The sequence below is a fragment of the Primulina eburnea genome, chromosome 1 (genome assembly GCF_022965805.1).
Source record: "Primulina eburnea isolate SZY01 chromosome 1, ASM2296580v1, whole genome shotgun sequence".
NCBI classification, from domain to species: domain Eukaryota; kingdom Viridiplantae; phylum Streptophyta; class Magnoliopsida; order Lamiales; family Gesneriaceae; genus Primulina; species Primulina eburnea.
In genome coordinates this window covers 10,948,004-10,967,008 of record NC_133101.1, presented here as the reverse complement: position 1 = coordinate 10,967,008, position 19,005 = coordinate 10,948,004, and the positions used below count along the sequence as shown (strand labels likewise).

The window sequence follows — 19,005 nt, the reverse complement described above, 5'->3', positions numbered from 1 at the left end:
GATGCATTTGCAGACACAAAAGGGGTAACTAAATCATATATACATGCTGCAAATGCCCATGCTCGAATTGAAATTCCAAAGAAACAAATGGAAGATACTCATGATGTCATTAAACGCCTGAAGCGTGGAAGGCCAGTCGGTTCCAAGGATAAAAATCCTCGAAAAAGAAAATTCATAGAGAAACACGATGATCACAAAATAAAGAATGATGTTTCTGAAGAAACACATGATGATAACAAAATAGAGAATGGCGTTCCTGAAGAAACACATGATGATGAAAATGTTCTGTCAGAACCACAAACTGACGAGAATCATGAAATCTCTATCAATTACATTAATACTGGAAAAATATGGAACCGAAAAGATATAGATGAAATTGATGATATATTTTCTTATAATGTGGCAATCGACATCATAAATGATAACGAAGATCATGAACCAAAATCTTTTGGTGAATGTAAAAATCAGCAGTATTGGATAAAATGGAAAGATGTCATCCAGGTTGAATTAGATTCGCTAAATAAACGTAATGTTTTTGGACCTATAGTCCTTACACCTGAAGGTGTAAAACCTGTTGGATACAAATGGGTTTTATTCGAAAGTGAAATGAGAAAAATGAAATAGTAACATATAAAGCTCGACTTGTTGCACAAGGTTTTTCTCAAAGGCCTGGAATTGATTATGAATAAACGTATTCTCCTGTGATGGATGGAATTACGTTTCGGTATTTGATTAGCTTGGCGGTATTTGAAAATTTAGAAATGCGTCTTATGGATGTTGTTACAGCTTACTTATATGGATCACTTGATAGTAATATATATATGAAAATCCCTGAAGGATTTAAGATGCCTGAAGCACAAAGTTCAAAACCCAGGGAATGTTTCTGTGAAATTACAAAGATCATTATATGGGTTAAAGCAATCAGGTCGAATGTGGTATAATCGACTAAGTGATCACTTGATGAAAAAGGGATATGTAAATAATTCAATATGCCCTTGTGTTTTCATTAAGAAAACAACATCCGGATACGTAATTATTGTTGTATATGTTGATGATTTAAACATCATTGGAACGAATAAAGAAATTCAAGAAGTTGTGTCATACTTGAAGGAAGAATTTGAAATGAAGGATCTTGGAAAAACCAAGTATTGTCTGGGTTTACAAATTGAACAAAAAGAATGTGGAATGTTTGTTCACCAGACAAATTATACAGAAAATATCCTTAAACGTTTTAATATGGATAAAGCTAATCCTTTGAGTACTCCAATTGATGCGAACATGGACGTCCCAAGGAAAGCATGGGATCCTTTGCAGTTGCCGGAGGGACCAATCACGAGGGGTCGACTAAAGAGATTCAAGGAGGCACTACAAGGAGTCATGAGCAAGCCTGAAGGGGTCGTGATGCATGGGAGTACGTTTGGAGGCCAACGGAATATCATTCAAGCATTGATGGAGCAGACCGAGTCTGGACGGACCTGCACACGGGGTCCGTGTCCTGTACTTCATGAGATGAGTTATTCCAGTATCTCCACGGACCTGAAGACGGACCCAGGCACGGGGTCCGTGCCCTATGTATTTGGCGAAGACAGTGCCTACACAGACCCATACACGGAGGTGAGCACGGGGTCCGTGTCCCTTGTTTCCGATTGAAGATTATTTACAGTATGTACACGGACCCGGACACGGAGGTCTGCACGGGGTCCGTGTCTAGTGTTTTCTGCGCGATTTTATTTCCTTCTTTAGAGTTTTACTTTGTTAGGAAACTAGATTCTAGTAATCTGTTGCGCGTTTTCTTAACTGCTCGCAAGCGCACGATGTCAAGTTATAGTAAAATGTACTTTTGAGTACAAGTATCGATCCCACGAGGAGTGTGTATAAAAATGTATATCAATTCTTGTAATTAAAATAGCCAAGACTTTATCTAGAAAAATCAATAATCAGTTTTGTTTGTTTAAACGAATTAATTGAAAGCAATGAATAAATTAAATCACCGGATTGAGAGATAATAATGAGAGAAGGTATCTAGAGAAATGATTTCACAAAGTTTCCACGATAATTATTCACAGTTTAATTTATATTCCTGAATTCCAATCGATTAATGGCCAAGAACACTTAGATTGTTTTATTCCCCCTTTCCCAAGTGACGAATAAAGTGTATCTATCAACTTCGATTCAATTATTCCTAATTAGAATCTACGTTTCATAGATAAGCGCATACAATGTTCTTACTAAGCCTCGCTAAAGTTATACTCCTTCCGAACGCTATAAACATTCAACGATGTGTCTCTAATGATCTATAATCCTAGTCCCTCTCCCGAGTTATAAGATTAATCAAACAACAAACAATTTATGGCCAGTAACTTGCAGTGCAGTAAACGCAGAGAACACAATTAAACGAAAGCGGAATTCAATCAAACAAATAACGGTGTCAAATCATCGTATCAACAGAGTTACGTCATTCTCTAGAATGGGAATTTAGTTCATCACGAAATCTAAATAAACACAATGCATGTTTGAAGATTCAGACATTGAGTTACACGAAAATATAAAAACGAAAGATAAAAGACAAATCCGAAGTGTCGTCTCTGTGTCCAGATCCGTCGTTCTTCGTATCTGCGATCGATCTTCGCGTTCCGGATCTTCGTCTCTTGATTTCTCCAGCCCTCTGAGGTGTTTTCTCTACCAAAACGGCTGCCCCCCTCGTTATGACCTAACTAGCGCAATTTATATATTTCTGGACTCGCGGTGCGCGCTATGGCGCGACAACTGGCGCTGGGGCGCGTTGTGTGCTGCCGAGTGTGGTGTTGAGTGGGCGCGCGGTCGCGCGAGGTTTGGCGCGAGGGCGTGCGGTCCTCTGTCAATGAATGCTGCTGCGAGCGCGCGGTCGCGCGTGACGTCGCGCTGGGGCGCGGAGTGTTCTGCAATTGGTGTTATGGGGAGTGCGCGCGGTCGCGCGTGAAGTCGCGCTGGGGCGCGGAGCTTTCGGGTTTGCACACTTGCATGTCATTGCGCGCGATGGCGCGAACTCTCGCGCTGGGGCGCGCATCGTTCTGTCCTTGGGCGTTTTCTCGGTTTTCTTGGCTTCGTGTCCGCTATTTCCACCATTCCTGAAATGACAACAAAAACAACCAAAAACGCATAATTCTGTTCGAAACAAGCATAATTCAAAATGGATTCTAATATAAATTAAGTGCAAATCTTGCACTTATCAAACCCCCCAAACTTGAACTTTTGCTAGTCCCGAGCAAAATAGAATAAAAGCTAATAACTAAGGAAAAGATTAACGCCACTACTAAAGTCATGGATATGCGAAACGTGATATTGGCCTCCGACTTATCTTATTTCATGTAATTCATGATTTCCCAAGAGTCACGTGCGTGTATGATATGTCAATGTTTATTTACCCAATCAAATGCTCAAATCGAGTTGTCATACCCATTCGCCTTACAAACTCAAGAAATCATCATCTCAGTGCAGCTCACACTTCATTAAAATTCAAATTCACATTCATAGATCACATAGGACTTTATTGGTGATTAATTGGCTCAATGACTATTCAACGAATTTATACCAAAGATGAAATCACAAAATGAGATGATTGCACGCAAGTGATTAAAGTCTATACTCGTTGACAATGAATTTCAGGTATCCATAGGCTTGACTTGAACAACTTTTCTCCACTAGTATATTGGATAAATGTGACAAGGTTAATAGGTCTTGTAGGCTTGTAACGTTAGGCCACGGCTCATGGCTACAATAAAAGGTATGGGATTCAAAATTTGAGAGAAATATTTGAACTTCATCAATTTCACTCATTTTCATTCTCTTTCCATTCACCACTCAATTACTGTTTTCTTTTCATTCATGTCCTTCATTTCCCATATATTTTTTTTTCACCACTTTTGATTCATCCTTTTCTTTGATTGAACTTTTTCTCCTTCTTTTTGTCTATTTTCAACTCCCTCTTTGCACACTTCAATAATTTTTTTTTTTTTTGAACTCCTTTCAGCACATTTAACTTTTTCTTTTCTTTTCAAGGAGTATTTGAATCATTCCAACACCCATGAACTTATTTCTCTCAAAATTTGGTAAGACAGTAACTGTATAAGCTTCATTAGGTAGTTGTTGTGGGATGTAGAATAGATACAAGTGGGGGCTAATTGTGTGTCATTGACACACACCACTTGATTTTTAGTCGGCTCAAAATGGGACACTAGGGATATATCATGTTCATTTGGTAGGCTCGAAGGCTCAAAACGGCTCCAAAGATCGCCTAAATCATTCCTATGTCACATATTATCCGTATTTCGCCTCGAAAAGTGTTCAAACAAGTTCTAGACTTCCGTCAATCCATTAGTCAACTCATACAAACCAATCACATGCAATTTTCAATAAAAATGATATATGAAATAGGTGCACGAAAAAAAGTAAGCATCTCAATTAACTTTGAAGCTCAACGGGCTACAATTGACAGTAAACAAAAAACACAGGCCCAAGGATGTTGTGAAAAACTGCCTAGATCATTTCTAAGTCTGCAGAAGTGTCAACCAATGTCATGCAAGTTTTACCAAGAATCGGATCCCCCTCATCTATTTAGCATCATAGGCATGCAACTTGTCTCTAAGCAATGATAGTATCAACAACACGACCGTGCAAAATAATTGTGACTCCGAGGTTATCATAAACATATATATATCTCATAGTCGCAATTCAATTTTCATCATTGGTCACACATTTTGCTTATCCATGACGCTACCTAACAAGTTCTAACATGCAATAAAAAAAAGTAAATAAAAACTACTGAGCAATAGAAATAAAAAAAATTGCAGGAAAAATTCTATCAGGCAATTTTACCCCCCCAAACTTAAAGTATGCATTGTCCTCAATGTATAGAAATAAAGAACATGACAACACATACCTCGCTCCCGAGTGTCAGAACTTGAGGCTCGAATCATCATTCCCCGTCCATGGGCTGCGGCGGTGATAGATCTGGTGGTGGGTAAAATTAACAACTAAGGACGTAAGATAAAATAAAATAATAAAAACAAAATGAATGCTAAAGAAATTAAATTGTGGGTTGCCTCCCACACAGCGCTTGGTTTAACGTCATCAGCCCGACTATACCCATCTTGTTCATGGTGGATCGTATGATATCTTGGAAGCCTTGAGTTCTATGTTTTGACCATCAACCTCCATGGTCAGTTTTCCTTGTCTCAAATCAATGACGGCTCCAGCAGTAGCCAAGAATGGTCGTCCTAAAATGGTACGAACATTCTGACTGTCCCTCATGTCAAGTACCAAAAAATCGACTGGAAGCTTCAATTTATCAATTTTGAGCTCAACATCTTCTACAATGCCCAACGGTGTCCTGATCGATTTGTCTGCCATTTGTAAACTTAATCTCGTGGGCTTCATGTTGCTCAATCCAAGTTTATCGTAGAGAGAACTCGGCATTATATTCACACTTGCTCCTGAATCACATATAGCTTTTTCCACTAACTGACCCCCTATTTCACATGGTACTACAAATTCTCCGGGTTCTTGTAGCTTCTGAGGGAGATTTCCTTGCTTCTCCTTATCATCTCCTCCATTAAATGCCACCTCTTCCTGCTCTGCAGACTGAATATTAGAATGTAGGGTCTTGAGATCTTCAAGCCTTTTTTTCTTTTTAAATTCAGCTTGTAATTGTAAAAATCTCTGAGGGTAGGGAAGTAAGCAAATATCAATGCATTGATTTAAATCATACCTCTCAGATTTCTTACCTCGGTTTCTTTTGCTTGGAGTTGGCTTTTCATTCTGAACATGTGTGAGTTCAACCTCTTTCTCTTCGCTGCCTACAACACCAATCTCCTCATGCTGCACAAAAAGGGCATTCACCTCTCTCAGATTTGGATCTGCAGTCTTTTGTACTGCGCCTGACGGTTGAGACGTGAGTTGCTTCGTTATCTGCCCAACTTGCAATTCCAGGATTTTCAATTCCAGGATTTTCAACGAAGCTCCAATATTTGTCATGTGTGTCTCGAGGTTGTCAAGTCTAGACTCAGTCCGAGCCATCCTCTTGCCAGATTCAGAAACGAATGTCCCAACTAAATCCTCAAATGATGGCTTCCCTTCCCCATTTGATGTGTTGAACCCCGGTGGAGGATTCAACACATTCTTATTGTTTGCATAAGAAAAATTTTCATGGTTTCTCAAACCAGGGTGATAAGTGTTAGGGGGAGGGTTACCTCGATATCCTCCGTAGCTTCCAAAGTTCTTATTGTTGATATATTGCACTTCTTCAGGAATATGCGACTCTTCAACGGCAACTGACGGTCCCTCAAAATTTGATGTACTCACTTTGTTCATAGTTGCTATCTGTGTAGTCAATGCTGATACTTGCGCAGTCAGTGATGTGATAGGATCCACAACATAAACTCCAGCAGTCCTTTGTACTCCTGACCTTTCAGACGGCCATTTTAGCTACTTCATCTGCTCAAGCAAGTCATAGGCTTGAGCAGGAGATTTGGCAAAGATCGTGCCACCTGCCGCTGCATCCACAGTTGTACGCGTCTGACCATTCAATCCATTATAGAAAAGCTCGATTTGTACCCAGTCTTCAAATCCATGATTTGGGCACCTCCTCAACAACTCCTTATACCTTTCCCAAGCTTCATACAACTGCTCGAAGTCTGTCTGTCTAAAAGTGCTAATCTCAATCTTTAATTGTGCAGACTTCGCAGGTGGAAAATATTTAGAAAGGAACTTCGTCGCCAGCTCTTGCCATGTCGTGATGCTCCCTAATGGCAGTGATTGGAGCCATCCTCTTGCTTGATCCCTGAGAGAAAAAGGAAACAAGCGCAGTCGAATAATATCATCAGAAACACCATTTATTTTTACCGTGTCCGTAATCTCCAAGAATGTTCTGAGATGTAGATGAGGATCTGCAGTAGTAGCTCCCCCAAACTGGTTCTGTTGAACCATGTTTATCAATGCGGGCTTAAGCTCGAAATTGTTGGCGTTGATGGTTCCTCGAGCAATGCCAGAATAGTGCGTGTTGATCACTGGTCGAAAGTGATCTCTGATTGGTATAGCCTCAGGCGGCATCTGTCTATCGTTTTCTCTGTTATCAGCCATCGCTTTGATTTCTTCCCTTCTCGCTTTTCTCAATCTTCTCGCAGTTCGTTCGATCTCTGGATCAAAAATAAGCAAATCAGGGCTGTGCGATCTTAGCATGCACTGTCAAACAGAGAAAGTGAATAAGTCAAAAATGAAATAAAATAAAAGCTCTAAATTAAAATCTAGACTAATTGGTAACAATATTGATATAAATGCAAATTTGACACTCCCCGGCATCGGCGCCAAAAACTTGTTGCGCGTTTTCTTAACTGCTCGCAAGCGCACGATGTCAAGTTATAGTAAAATGTACTTTTGAGTACAAGTATCGATCCCACGAGGAGTGTGTATAAAAATGTATATCAATTCTTGTAATTAAAATAGCCAAGACTTTATCTAGAAAAATCAATAATCAGTTTTGTTTGTTTAAACGAATTAATTGAAAGCAATGAATAAATTAAATCACCGGATTGAGAGATAATAATGAGAGAAGGTATCTAGAGAAATGATTTCACAAAGTTTCCACGATAATTATTCACAGTTTAATTTATATTCCTGAATTCCAATCGATTAATGGCCAAGAACACTTAGATTGTTTTATTCCCCCTTTCCCAAGTGACGAATAAAGTGTATCTATCAACTTCGATTCAATTATTCCTAATTAGAATCTACGTTTCATAGATAAGCGCATACAATGTTCTTACTAAGCCTCGCTAAAGTTATACTCCTTCCGAACGCTATAAACATTCAACGATGTGTCTCTAATGATCTATAATCCTAGTCCCTCTCCCGAGTTATAAGATTAATCAAACAACAAACAATTTATGGCCAGTAACTTGCAGTGCAGTAAACGCAGAGAACACAATTAAACGAAAGCGGAATTCAATCAAACAAATAACGGTGTCAAATCATCGTATCAACAGAGTTACGTCATTCTCTAGAATGGGAATTTAGTTCATCACGAAATCTAAATAAACACAATGCATGTTTGAAGATTCAGACATTGAGTTACACGAAAATTTGATATATACCCCATATATATGTTTCTCTTCCTGCCATTTTTCCCATTAAAAACGAAAGATAAAAGACAAATCCGAAGTGTCGTCTCTGTGTCCAGATCCGTCGTTCTTCGTATCTGCGATCGATCTTCGCGTTCCGGATCTTCGTCTCTTGATTTCTCCAGCCCTCCGAGGTGTTTTCTCTACCAAAACGGCTGCCCCCCTCGTTATGACCTAACTCGCGCAATTTATATATTTCTGGACTCACGGTGCGCGCTATGGCGCGACAAATGGCGCTGGGGCGCGTTGTGTGCTGCCGAGTGTGGTGTTGAGTGGGCGCGCGGTCACGCGAGGTTTGGCGCGAGGGCGCACGGTCCTCTGTCAATGAATGCTGCTGCGAGCGCGCGGTCGCGCGTGATGTCGCGCTGGGGCGCGGAGTGTTCTGCAATTGGTGTTATGGGGAGTGCGCGCGGTCGCGCGTGAAGTCGCGCTGGGGCGCGGAGCTTTCGGGTTTGCACACTTGCATGTCATTGCGCGCGATGGCGCGAACTCTCGCGCTGGGGCGCGCATCGTTCTGTCCTTGGGCGTTTTCTCGGTTTTCTTGGCTTCGTGTCCGCTATTTCCACCATTCCTGAAATGACAACAAAAACAACCAAAAACGCATAATTCTGTTCGAAACAAGCATAATTCAAAATGGATTCTAATATAAATTAAGTGCAAATCTTGCACTTATCATAATCCTTTTTGATATGTAAACATCTTGGACGAAATTTTAACACACAATACATATACTATTTTGAGTTTATCAAATTTGTGAGATTTTTCTCTCAACTTTTCAAGGCTTTAGCTTTGTTAAATCAAATCAAACTTATCAAAGTTTATAACTTTGTGGCGTTTGTCGATCGTTCTTGTGCGGATTGTCGTAGGCATCGTTCTTCGAAGGTTCGTTCTAATTTTCGATTGTTAGTCCGTGTTTATTTGTTGCTAGACTTTCGTAGTTTAGAGGTGAATAACACAACAATACTTGATTCAAAAGATCGGGAAACATACGAATCTTATTATCGTAATTGAATAGAGGGTGCGATTTATTTTTAATCGTGTTTGCTATTTATTCGTGTCAAGATTCACATCACCAATGGTTGTTAGATCATTAAACATAGAAAAGGATCTATTCCGTCCATGTGAAGATGATGAAGATATTCTTGGTCCAGAAGTACCATATCTAAGTGTCATCGGTGCCCTTATGTACCCTACAAATTGTACAAGGCCTGATATATCTTTTGTCGTGAATCTGTTGGCAAGATTTAGCACATATCCAACAAAGAGACACTGGAACGGAATTAAACATATATTCCGTTATCTACGAGGAACGACAGACTTGGGACTTTTGTATTCAAAATTTTTGTATTCAAAAGATGCTAATCCAAGTATAATTGGTTATGCTGATGCTGGATACTTATCTGATCCACACAAGGCACGTTCCCAAACTGGATATGTATTTACTCGTGGAGGCACTGCAATATCTTGGCGTTCACAGAAACAAACGCTCATAACAACTTCATCAAATCATGCCGAGATTATTGCACTACATGAAGCAAGTCGTGAATGTGTGTGGTTAAAATCAATGACCCAACATATCCAAATTTCATGCGGATTATCATTCGACGAGAAGCCTGTGATACTATATGAAGATAATGCTGCATGTGTTGCTCAAATGAAAGAAGGATACATAAAAAGCGACATAACTAAACATATTCCTTCTAAGTTCTTCGCATTCACCAAGGAGCTTGAGAAGAATAAATGTATTGATGTTCGTCACATTCAATCAAGTGAAAACTCATCAGATCTCTTCACAAAGGCACTTCCTACGTCAATATTCAGAAAGCACATATATAATATTGGGATGCGCAATCTACGAAATTTGTGAAGAATTGTTCATGTCAACATCACGGGGAGTTTACGTGACTGCACTCTTTTTCCATTACTATGGTTTTTATCCCAATGGGTTTTTCTAAGTAAGGATTTTAACGAGGCAGTACAAAACACGTAATGAAGACATCATCATATCATGATCATCATCACAAGGGGGAGTGTTGAAAATAAATGATTTGATTATTTAAAAGTAATAGTTGAATATTTGAATGTTGAAAATAAGAGTTGTAAAATTAGAAATTTGTGTGTGATGATGTAGGTAATGATGTATTTTATTTTTGGATTATGTGTAATGAAACTCTATAAATAGATCTCTCATTTGTGAAGAAAATCACAATTGAGTAGAGAGAAAAATATTATAAAGTGTGTAGTTTGATAAATTTTGAGAGTTTGAGATTTTTACTTTTTACCATAAATTTTTACTTTTTCACAACACCAACAACTTTTTTATGGATCATAACTAATTATTCGTATTTGACACACACACACAGATATATTTATATATTGAAAGCTTTTATTAGACAATAACATCTACGGGCATCCCCAATGATAGAACATTTAGAGGATATAATAACATAGTTAATCACGTCTTATAAATGAATGTCACATCAATAGTGTAAACACGAATTTTTGAGACGCATATCAAAATTGTTTATATATATATATATTTTTTCCGTGGAAAGGAGTGCAAACAAAATGGGGAGGGAGCCACTCCCAAACTCCTACCAAAAAAGCTCTCTGCCACTGTGTGGAAGTTCTCCCGAGAGCAGTCATGTCAACACTAGCTCCAAGAGAAGAAAAAAGCTGGATGATCTTATACACTCTGCTTAGGAAATTTTTAAAAGGGGCTAAAATATTTAAAAGAGGTTATCCTATGAATTTGGATTCTATGGTTGAATCTATTAATAGACAGATTGTAAGCAGAGGGACTCCCCCGTGCTTTTAGGTGCTACGCCCTCGTGCTCGCGTGCAATGCGTCAATAAGCATGATATCAAGTTCCATTTCTTCTAAAGTATTATCAGGTATCGCTTCGAGTTACATGCTTATAGGAAAAACAAGCTACTCGGGACATTACAAAAATATGCATAGAGGATGATTATAGTGTGTTTGAAGTTTGGATGTATGCACACTTGTGCTGCAAGAATGTGTTTTTATTTCCGTATAAAACACAACCTTGTGCGTAATAGTGAATATGATTTCGATAATATACATACCATCTGGTTTTTGTTGGTCCGTGTGAAGGGTAAAATAAAAGTCATTTTGAGTAGAGAAAAAGGAGCATAGCTGCATAGCACAATAGAAGATCGATGCTTAGGTCGATTCTTCGACGATCAGATTTCTGAGGGAGTTTGCTCGATTAAAAATAGGACTTACTTTTATTTTGGTTCAGCGATCTCCAGAGTAGATGGAGTACAGTCCTATAAAATCCATGTCAAAGAAACTATTTCAATGTGATTCTTTTGGGATCTGTCACACAGTACCAACTACACCAACCAAAAAAACGTGTTTTGAATACTTAGTCAATAGAGCAACTTAGTTTTCAATACTTAGTCAACATCATTAGTTAGCAATGGTATAAAAGGCTTGATACAATGATGCCTTAATTACACCTTTGCTTGTTCCTTCTCCCATCCCTCTATCTCAGAATTCTCCTCCAATTCCTCACAAACGACCTTCCAGACAGTCAAGACCGCCAATATGGACAAAGGATTTTACTTGTTCTAATGTAAATACTTCTTCATCAAACCCACAATATGACTTATCACAATACCTTGGTTATAATCATGTTTCTCCTTCTCACCAATCATTTCTTGCCTCAATTTCCCAAAACTCCGAACCAACTTCTTATAAAGAAGCCTCCACCGATCCACGCTGGAAAAAGGCTATGGAAGTTGAAATTGAAGCCCTTGAGGCTAACAAAACATGGGCAATTGTACCTCTTCCTACGGGCAAGAAGCCTATTGGTTGTCGTTGGATTTATAAGATTAAGTACAATGCCGATGGGACTATCAACAAATTCAAAGCTCGGCTTGTTGCCAAGGGCTATACTCAACAATATGGCATCGATTATCATGACACTTTTCTCCGGTTGCAAAAATCGCATATGTCCGCTGTCTTCTGTCTCTTGCTGCTGCCAATAATTGGCCTTTATTACAAATGGATGTGACCAACGCCTTTTTACAAGGAGACCTTACAGAGGACATCTACATGTCCATTCCTCCAGGTTTTGACCATTCCAACAAAAGAAACCATGCTTGCAAACTACTGAAATCCTTGTACGGTTTGAAGCAAGCCTCGCGACAATGGAACTCAAAATTTTGTTCTGTGATGCTCCAACATGGTTTTATTCAATCTGTACATAATCATTCACTTTTCATTAAGCGCCAAGCTGCCCTTATTACCATTCTAATAGTTTATATCGATGACATCGTTATATCAAGGAATGATTCCACTTCTATTGAAGCATTGAAGACTTATCTTCACTCCCAATTTGCGATTAAAGATTTGGGAACTCTCAAATATTTCTTAGGACTTGAAGTGGCTAGATCAAAACATGAGATATGTCTCAACCAGCGCATATATGCCCTTGAGTTAATTTCTAATGTTGGCATGGCTAGTTGTAAGCCTTATTCTACTCCTATGGAACAACATCTCAAGTTAACCACACCCGCATTTGACAAAAGCTTTGCTTCTACGTGAACTTCTCCAATTCCTGACTCGACTATAGCTGATCCTACTGTGTATCAGCGACTTATTGGACGCTTCATTTATCTCACAATCACTTGTCCGGACATTTGTTTTGCCGTGCACTACCTTAGTCAATTCATGCAGGCCCCCAAGACTTCCCACTTGCGTGTTGCTGAAAGGATCGTTGGCTACATTAAAGGATCACCGGGCATGGGTATTTTCTTCTCCTCTTCTTGTGATTTTCGTCTCTATGCCTACTGTGATTCAGATTGGGCCTCCTGCCCCATGAGCCGCAAATCTGTTTCTGGTTATATTGTTACACTTGGTGGCTCACCAATTTCCTGGAAGTCAATGAAACAGAACACTATCTCTCGATCTTCGGCAGAGGCTGAATATAGGTCCATGGCTTCCACAACATGTGAAATTGTGTGGTTACGCGGCCTCCTCAGTGACATGGGACTTCAATTTGATACTCCAACTTTACTTCATTGTGACAATCAAGCCGCCATTCATATCGCTGCCAATCCTTTATATCATGAACGCACTAAACATATTAATATTGATTGTAAGATTCAAGATCACACCATTGCCACATCACATATTTCAACCCATGTTCAACCTGCCGATATCTTCACTAAGGCATTGGGTTCTGATCAGCATCATGTCTTAAACTCCAAGCTCGGCATGCTGAACTTACTCCGAGCTTGAGGGGGGATGTCACACAGTACCAACTACACCAACCAAAAAAACGTGTTTTGAATACTTGGTCAATAGAGCAACTTAGTTTTCAATACTTAGTCAACAACATTAGTTAGCAATGGTATAAAAGGCTTGATACACTCTGTACACTTTACTTTCTTTTGAGATCAATAAAATACGTTGGAGAGCAGTTGCAGTGCGATCCAATTCATACGCACATTAACAGGATCACCGACTATTTTACTGTGTATATCAACAATAATTCGGGTTTTGTGTATTTTGGTGAATGCTCGATAGTATATATAATTACATGCAACGTATTTGACTTAAATCGGCAACCATGCTGTAACTTCATGCAGGCTAGTTTCTATCCATCTTCAAATGACATACTTATAGTGAGTTTACCACATCGATCTAAAAAAATTCAAATTTTTTGTTTGCACAGTTTAACCCCTATTCTCAATGTTTATTCCCTCAATTATCAACACCTAAACATACAAAAACCCAGCATATTTCTCCACTATGACACCGTGTATTTTTCCTTCAATTTCTTGAATGCACGAGCCGTAACTCAAGTATCCCAGCCGACCTGGTGGATCATCCCGCCCCTCTCTCCACCTCCAACAGCTTGGCTAGTTTGTTTAATCCACCGTGCAAATTACAAAACTTCATCAAATGTTTGATATCATACGGCACGGGAAAATATGTAGCTATCAAATCGAAGAATCCTGCCTGTGTATCAGGCAACTTCCCGCGAGTCAAGAGCTTGAGTAAGTACCCGAAATCGTATCCGCAGTGGAATGTAACCCAGTACACGCTGCCATTCTAAACAAACCCGGATGACATCAAGAGCTCCCCGAATCGCCTGGTACTGAAACCCTTCTGGTGATCTCATGCAAAATGAACGACACTCGCAAGAAAATTTATCACGCTCCAGGTCGAATTCTTGGAAATTGAATTGCCAGGCGCAGAACTTCAGTGTCGTGGTGGGCATTCCCTTGGTCTCGGGAAAAAGTGAGACCCAATTGGATCATTTTCAAAAGATCAACATTGAGTTTAAATTTTTGGTATTGGCAACCACGGGAGTCGCTAATATCTGCCATGGGTTGGAGAACAATGCCTGGTAACTCTGTATCACACGGTTTCGTTTCTCATAAAAAAATGACCATGGAATATGATCCTTGCTCAGGGGCATGATTCAAAATTCATTTAAATCCATTGAAGCACAAGGAGTTCGAGTTGTCATCCACAAATAAACCAACAAATTGGCATAAAAACGTTGACATTTCATTCAAAAACCAAAGCCATACATTTTTGCCAAATTAGACAGTGAGTGCGGACCAGTTTCCGTACAAATGGATACAAAAACAGAGCAAAAAGCCAAATACAACCGTACAATGAATAAACAAAGGATAGAAGAGGTATAATCATAATAAATTAAAAAATATGATTTAAAAAAGGCAATCTCAATCCTTTCATCAAAAAGGAAAGTGTCAAAAAAGGGAAGAAAACAGCAGCAACGAAATCCGATAATTTTCCGGTCAGCCGATTAGTTTCCAGAGTGAGACACAGGGGTGGTAACAAATTGGCCATCCTTGTAAACGTGAATGTATTGTTGCGGTAAAGCATACTCTCCCTGCAATAAAAGGCATCAACCTAAACCAATCGTTTGTCTGAAAACTTAGTTTGTTTACTGTTCCAAAAAAATTATGAAAAACGCGAAAGAATTTGAAGCTACGCTCCGAAATTGACGATGAAAATAAATTTTGCCAAATAAACTGCACGTGTAAAAAGGGTAGTGAGGGTTGGGGTCATAAGCATCCACATATAGAAAAGGATACATACCCAATCACCATCTGATCCAGATGCGGGTACCAGCACGTTGATTTCACTCGACTTTGCAGTAGTTATAGAAGTCTCCAAAGAATCTTTACTTAAATATAATTGGCATCCTGATGTATTATCGACTGAGATTGTTGGAGCAGAGCCCTGAAAAGGAAAATTTACAACGAACAGAAGGAATCTTAAAACACAATGCTGCTCCAGCTGATTATTTTTCTTAATTGTCAAGGTACGGGCTTGCTAGAATTTTAATGAAGATAGCACTGGTCGAATTATTTTTTAAAGGTAAAAACTTGCGTTACAACAAAATATGTCATATAATCTGACTTTCTAATTTAAACGGAGGCAGCTGCTACGAATGGTTCCCACGAGTCACCCACTGGGTTGAGGCATATTTTACGGGAACACAAGGAAAAGAAAACCCTTCACCCCTGACCCAAAATCAGAAAAGGATCATTACCTGACATTGCAACTCCACACCATTGCAATTAACAATCTCACAAGCTGCAACAACATCCTAGTTCCCCAAGTATCAAAAAGGACACGCGTGAGTTAATCTACAGTTTGACGGCTTATAATATACAGACGGCCAGTTAGAACAAGTTCTTAAACTGACCTTGAATACCACCCCCATCTTAGTGCACTTGTCCACTGTTATGTTGTTCACTTTACCTGTACATAGTTATACTCATATAAAGTTTTTCACAACTCCAGACGAGAGAAGCCCGCTCAAAATGATGGCTTATAGTTGGATGCTGATTTAGTTCAATACCAAAGAAGACACACCTTGTATCTGAAGAACGGAATTCTTGCACCCAAAGACATACACAGACTGCTTTGCGTCACAATCATCAATTACTAAACTGTTTCGTCCAATTTGATTCTCAACCACCCATCTGTACACCGTATTTAACTTGATTGACAAATGAATCAAACCTATCATTATGCTTACGAAAATAAACATTTTTTACTTACTTGCGACCCATTTGAAGCTCTAGTTTCGGAGGTCCCGACTTTGAAAATGAAGGTGAGCCAGCAGCACGGCTTTCTTTTTCAGCAACACTAACGACACCAGTTTTGTCTGCACGGTTCTTAGTTTTCATATCAGCAGTGACCTTCCTCAAACCTTTAAGAAAATATCAAAAATCCAGAGATGAGAAGAACCTGATAAATCCATGGAAAGTAAAAACATAAGGAAGTTATAAGAGAGTGAATTACCAGAAGTAACTGACTTTCCAGAATTAATTTCCTGGAAAACTGCAGACATGCCTTCTTTGGGAGCTGACGATGAAGGTCGGGTCGTCTCCAAACTGAATAGTGAAGCAGGGGGAGGACGGGGAGGAGGAGGCGCACCTGGAGCCGGAGCTTTTGTTGGGGCAGATCCGGCAGTCTTTCCTGTGGCACTCCAAACAGGGCCCAATGGGCAGTGAGACTTGACATAATCCCTTAACCCAGGTACGTAAAGCTCCTTTAAAGCCTTTGCCCACTCGACGTGATTGGCATCTTTGTTTCTGTACTCCACAAGAATCTGTGCATTCATTGGGTACACATCAAAAGTTTAAATTTTGAAGAATCAATAACATGTAAATAATGACAACCACCACAATTTTTTAGGTAATAACTCAGATAATCGGATGATGATGAAATTTTAAGGTCTCGACAACACAAGTATTCAGGACCCAATGCAAGCCATTTACACTCATATCGAGTGGTTTTCTTCCGCAACTTAAGTATCAACATATGAATATGACTCTTCAAGTTCTGGTCACACTGAAGATATATAATGTACAGCGAAATATCAACATGTTTAACAAAATTTGAAAAAGCATAATGGCAATAAGATGGTTGATATTTGCACTCCAATATTCAACAACTACATTGTTCTAGTTCACATGCAATTTTCTCAATCCTTCAATGATGTGGCAAAAGTATATTCAATCATCACCACATAATAATTCAGCTCCGATAGGGATGAAGACTTCAAGGACGAGGAGCACCAAAGTTTGAAACATTTCTTGCCAATTTTTCTGCTTTCTTTTGTTTCTCTCACCGGTGGTGTGTGAATCCTTTTGGAGTTATACCGCAAAGAGTCAAAAGTATTACCTTGTTACAATAAAACTCGGCTGTTTGCCAACTCTCTTCAACATGTGCAATAGGCATGCTCATTCCTATGATGAAAAAAGTACATTAACTAAAATCGAAAAAAAAAGGATGATTTGAGCTAAACAAACGATCAATGGTAAATCTATTTCTAAATTCCTCTTACCGCAGTCTTTTCCAGTATATGCAATCCATGCCAGAGCTGCCAGGCTGTCAGCACCAGTTTTTAAGTGGTGGAAAAATTCAGATCTCCTTCCCTCTGTCAATGCGTAAGCTTTTCCCATCACCTCATTCAACGGCTTTATGAATTCCACCAATCCTGCTGTGTCAGGTTTCTGGAAGTTCCATGATCAGGCTTTAGCCTCACATTACAAAATTAAGAATAGTCAAAAGAAGATATTAAATATCCATTCACACGTGCAAGATACAGCATCTCGCAGCTAACTATCAAAGTTTCTGCCACGTACGTCCTATATGTTGCTGCCGTGAATCTAGAATTTCAGTATTTCACTGAACTAGTAAGAAAAGAGTCAAGGGACCAACAATCCTACGATTACGTTAGAACTATTTACCACAAAAACATTAGGCGATGTTAATGCAGCTTACAGAAAACCATAACAAAAGTGTTGCTGCAACAACTAACATGGATTTGAATCATATAGATTCAGGTTTCATCAAAAGGAGAAATAAACGCATGTATTGCTTATGCATACTAGTCTGGTAGTATCACATAACAAAAGACCCCAGCAGAACAATAATTATCGATCAAAATTGGCCCAAGGAGCGCCTTACATTTTATCCAACATCGCTTAAATCTTTCACCATTATCCAAATAAAAAAAATACGCCATTCTGTCCGTAATCGTACACTTTACAACACAACGATGAATCAGTAGCGCCGATGATAACGCAGATCGTTTCACTTTGATATTTCATCACATCACATACTCCGATAAGAACAAACTAAAACCAAGCTAAATCAAAATCCAGACGATTAAAATTCACTAACCTGCGTAGACTTGACTTTAACCAAAAGTTCTTTCTGCACAGAAAATGCCTCCGCGATAACCTTCGAAACATCCAAAACCTGTCCCCCAATCTTCTCCGCAGCGTTCATAACCCTACCCACATATTGCGACTCCATATCGCGATACGCCACGATCGACGCATCTGTCTCCGCATACCCAACCTCCTCCGTCACACCGCCCGATCTAAATCCGGTGGCGGACAGCGCCTCCAACCGCGAAACCGCGGATTCCAACCTTTTTATCAGATTTTCATCCATATTTGCCCGAATCGCAGTGTCTAAACAAATTTTACAGTCACAAGTTGAGAGAATAGATCTTGAATCAGTGGTCGCGAATCACTGCTCGTACATTTTTGGAGCAATTTCCTTTTGGCAGAAAGGCGGAAGATACAACTGGGATTTTATGTGTGACGAGCACTAAGGGAAAGTCCTGTAGGGTTACACGTGTCGGATGAATAGACCTATCTGTGAGTGGGACACGTGTCATGTGTTTTGTAATTTTATTTTCCGTTTATGTTCACTCCATCAGTTTCAAACATAAAAACTGCCCTTTGTTTTTCAACCGGTCAAATGCATGACTATATTTTATTTTTTTGTGAGGTATGAGGCTGAAGAGGACAGGGT

The 19,005-nt window shown here is 39.3% G+C and overlaps 1 protein-coding gene and 1 pseudogene across 1 annotated transcript; both read right to left on the bottom strand.

Moving 5' to 3' along the window:
* Positions 1–13,734: 13,734 nt before the first annotated feature.
* On the bottom strand, positions 13,735–14,516 carry LOC140827502 (probable CCR4-associated factor 1 homolog 6; annotated as a pseudogene).
* Positions 14,517–14,680: 164 nt separating this feature from the next.
* On the bottom strand, positions 14,681–18,790 carry LOC140827493 (cyclase-associated protein 1-like). Its single transcript, XM_073190169.1, has 10 exons — positions 18,364–18,790; positions 17,522–17,690; positions 17,359–17,423; positions 16,474–16,783; positions 16,231–16,381; positions 16,042–16,151; positions 15,872–15,927; positions 15,716–15,772; positions 15,259–15,402; positions 14,681–15,049 (listed from the first exon to the last, which is right to left on the bottom strand). Exons 1-10 carry the CDS (start codon positions 18,637–18,639, stop codon positions 14,963–14,965), a joined length of 1,425 nt encoding a protein of 474 aa, XP_073046270.1. The 5' UTR covers positions 18,640–18,790; the 3' UTR covers positions 14,681–14,962.
* Positions 18,791–19,005: the final 215 nt, after the last annotated feature.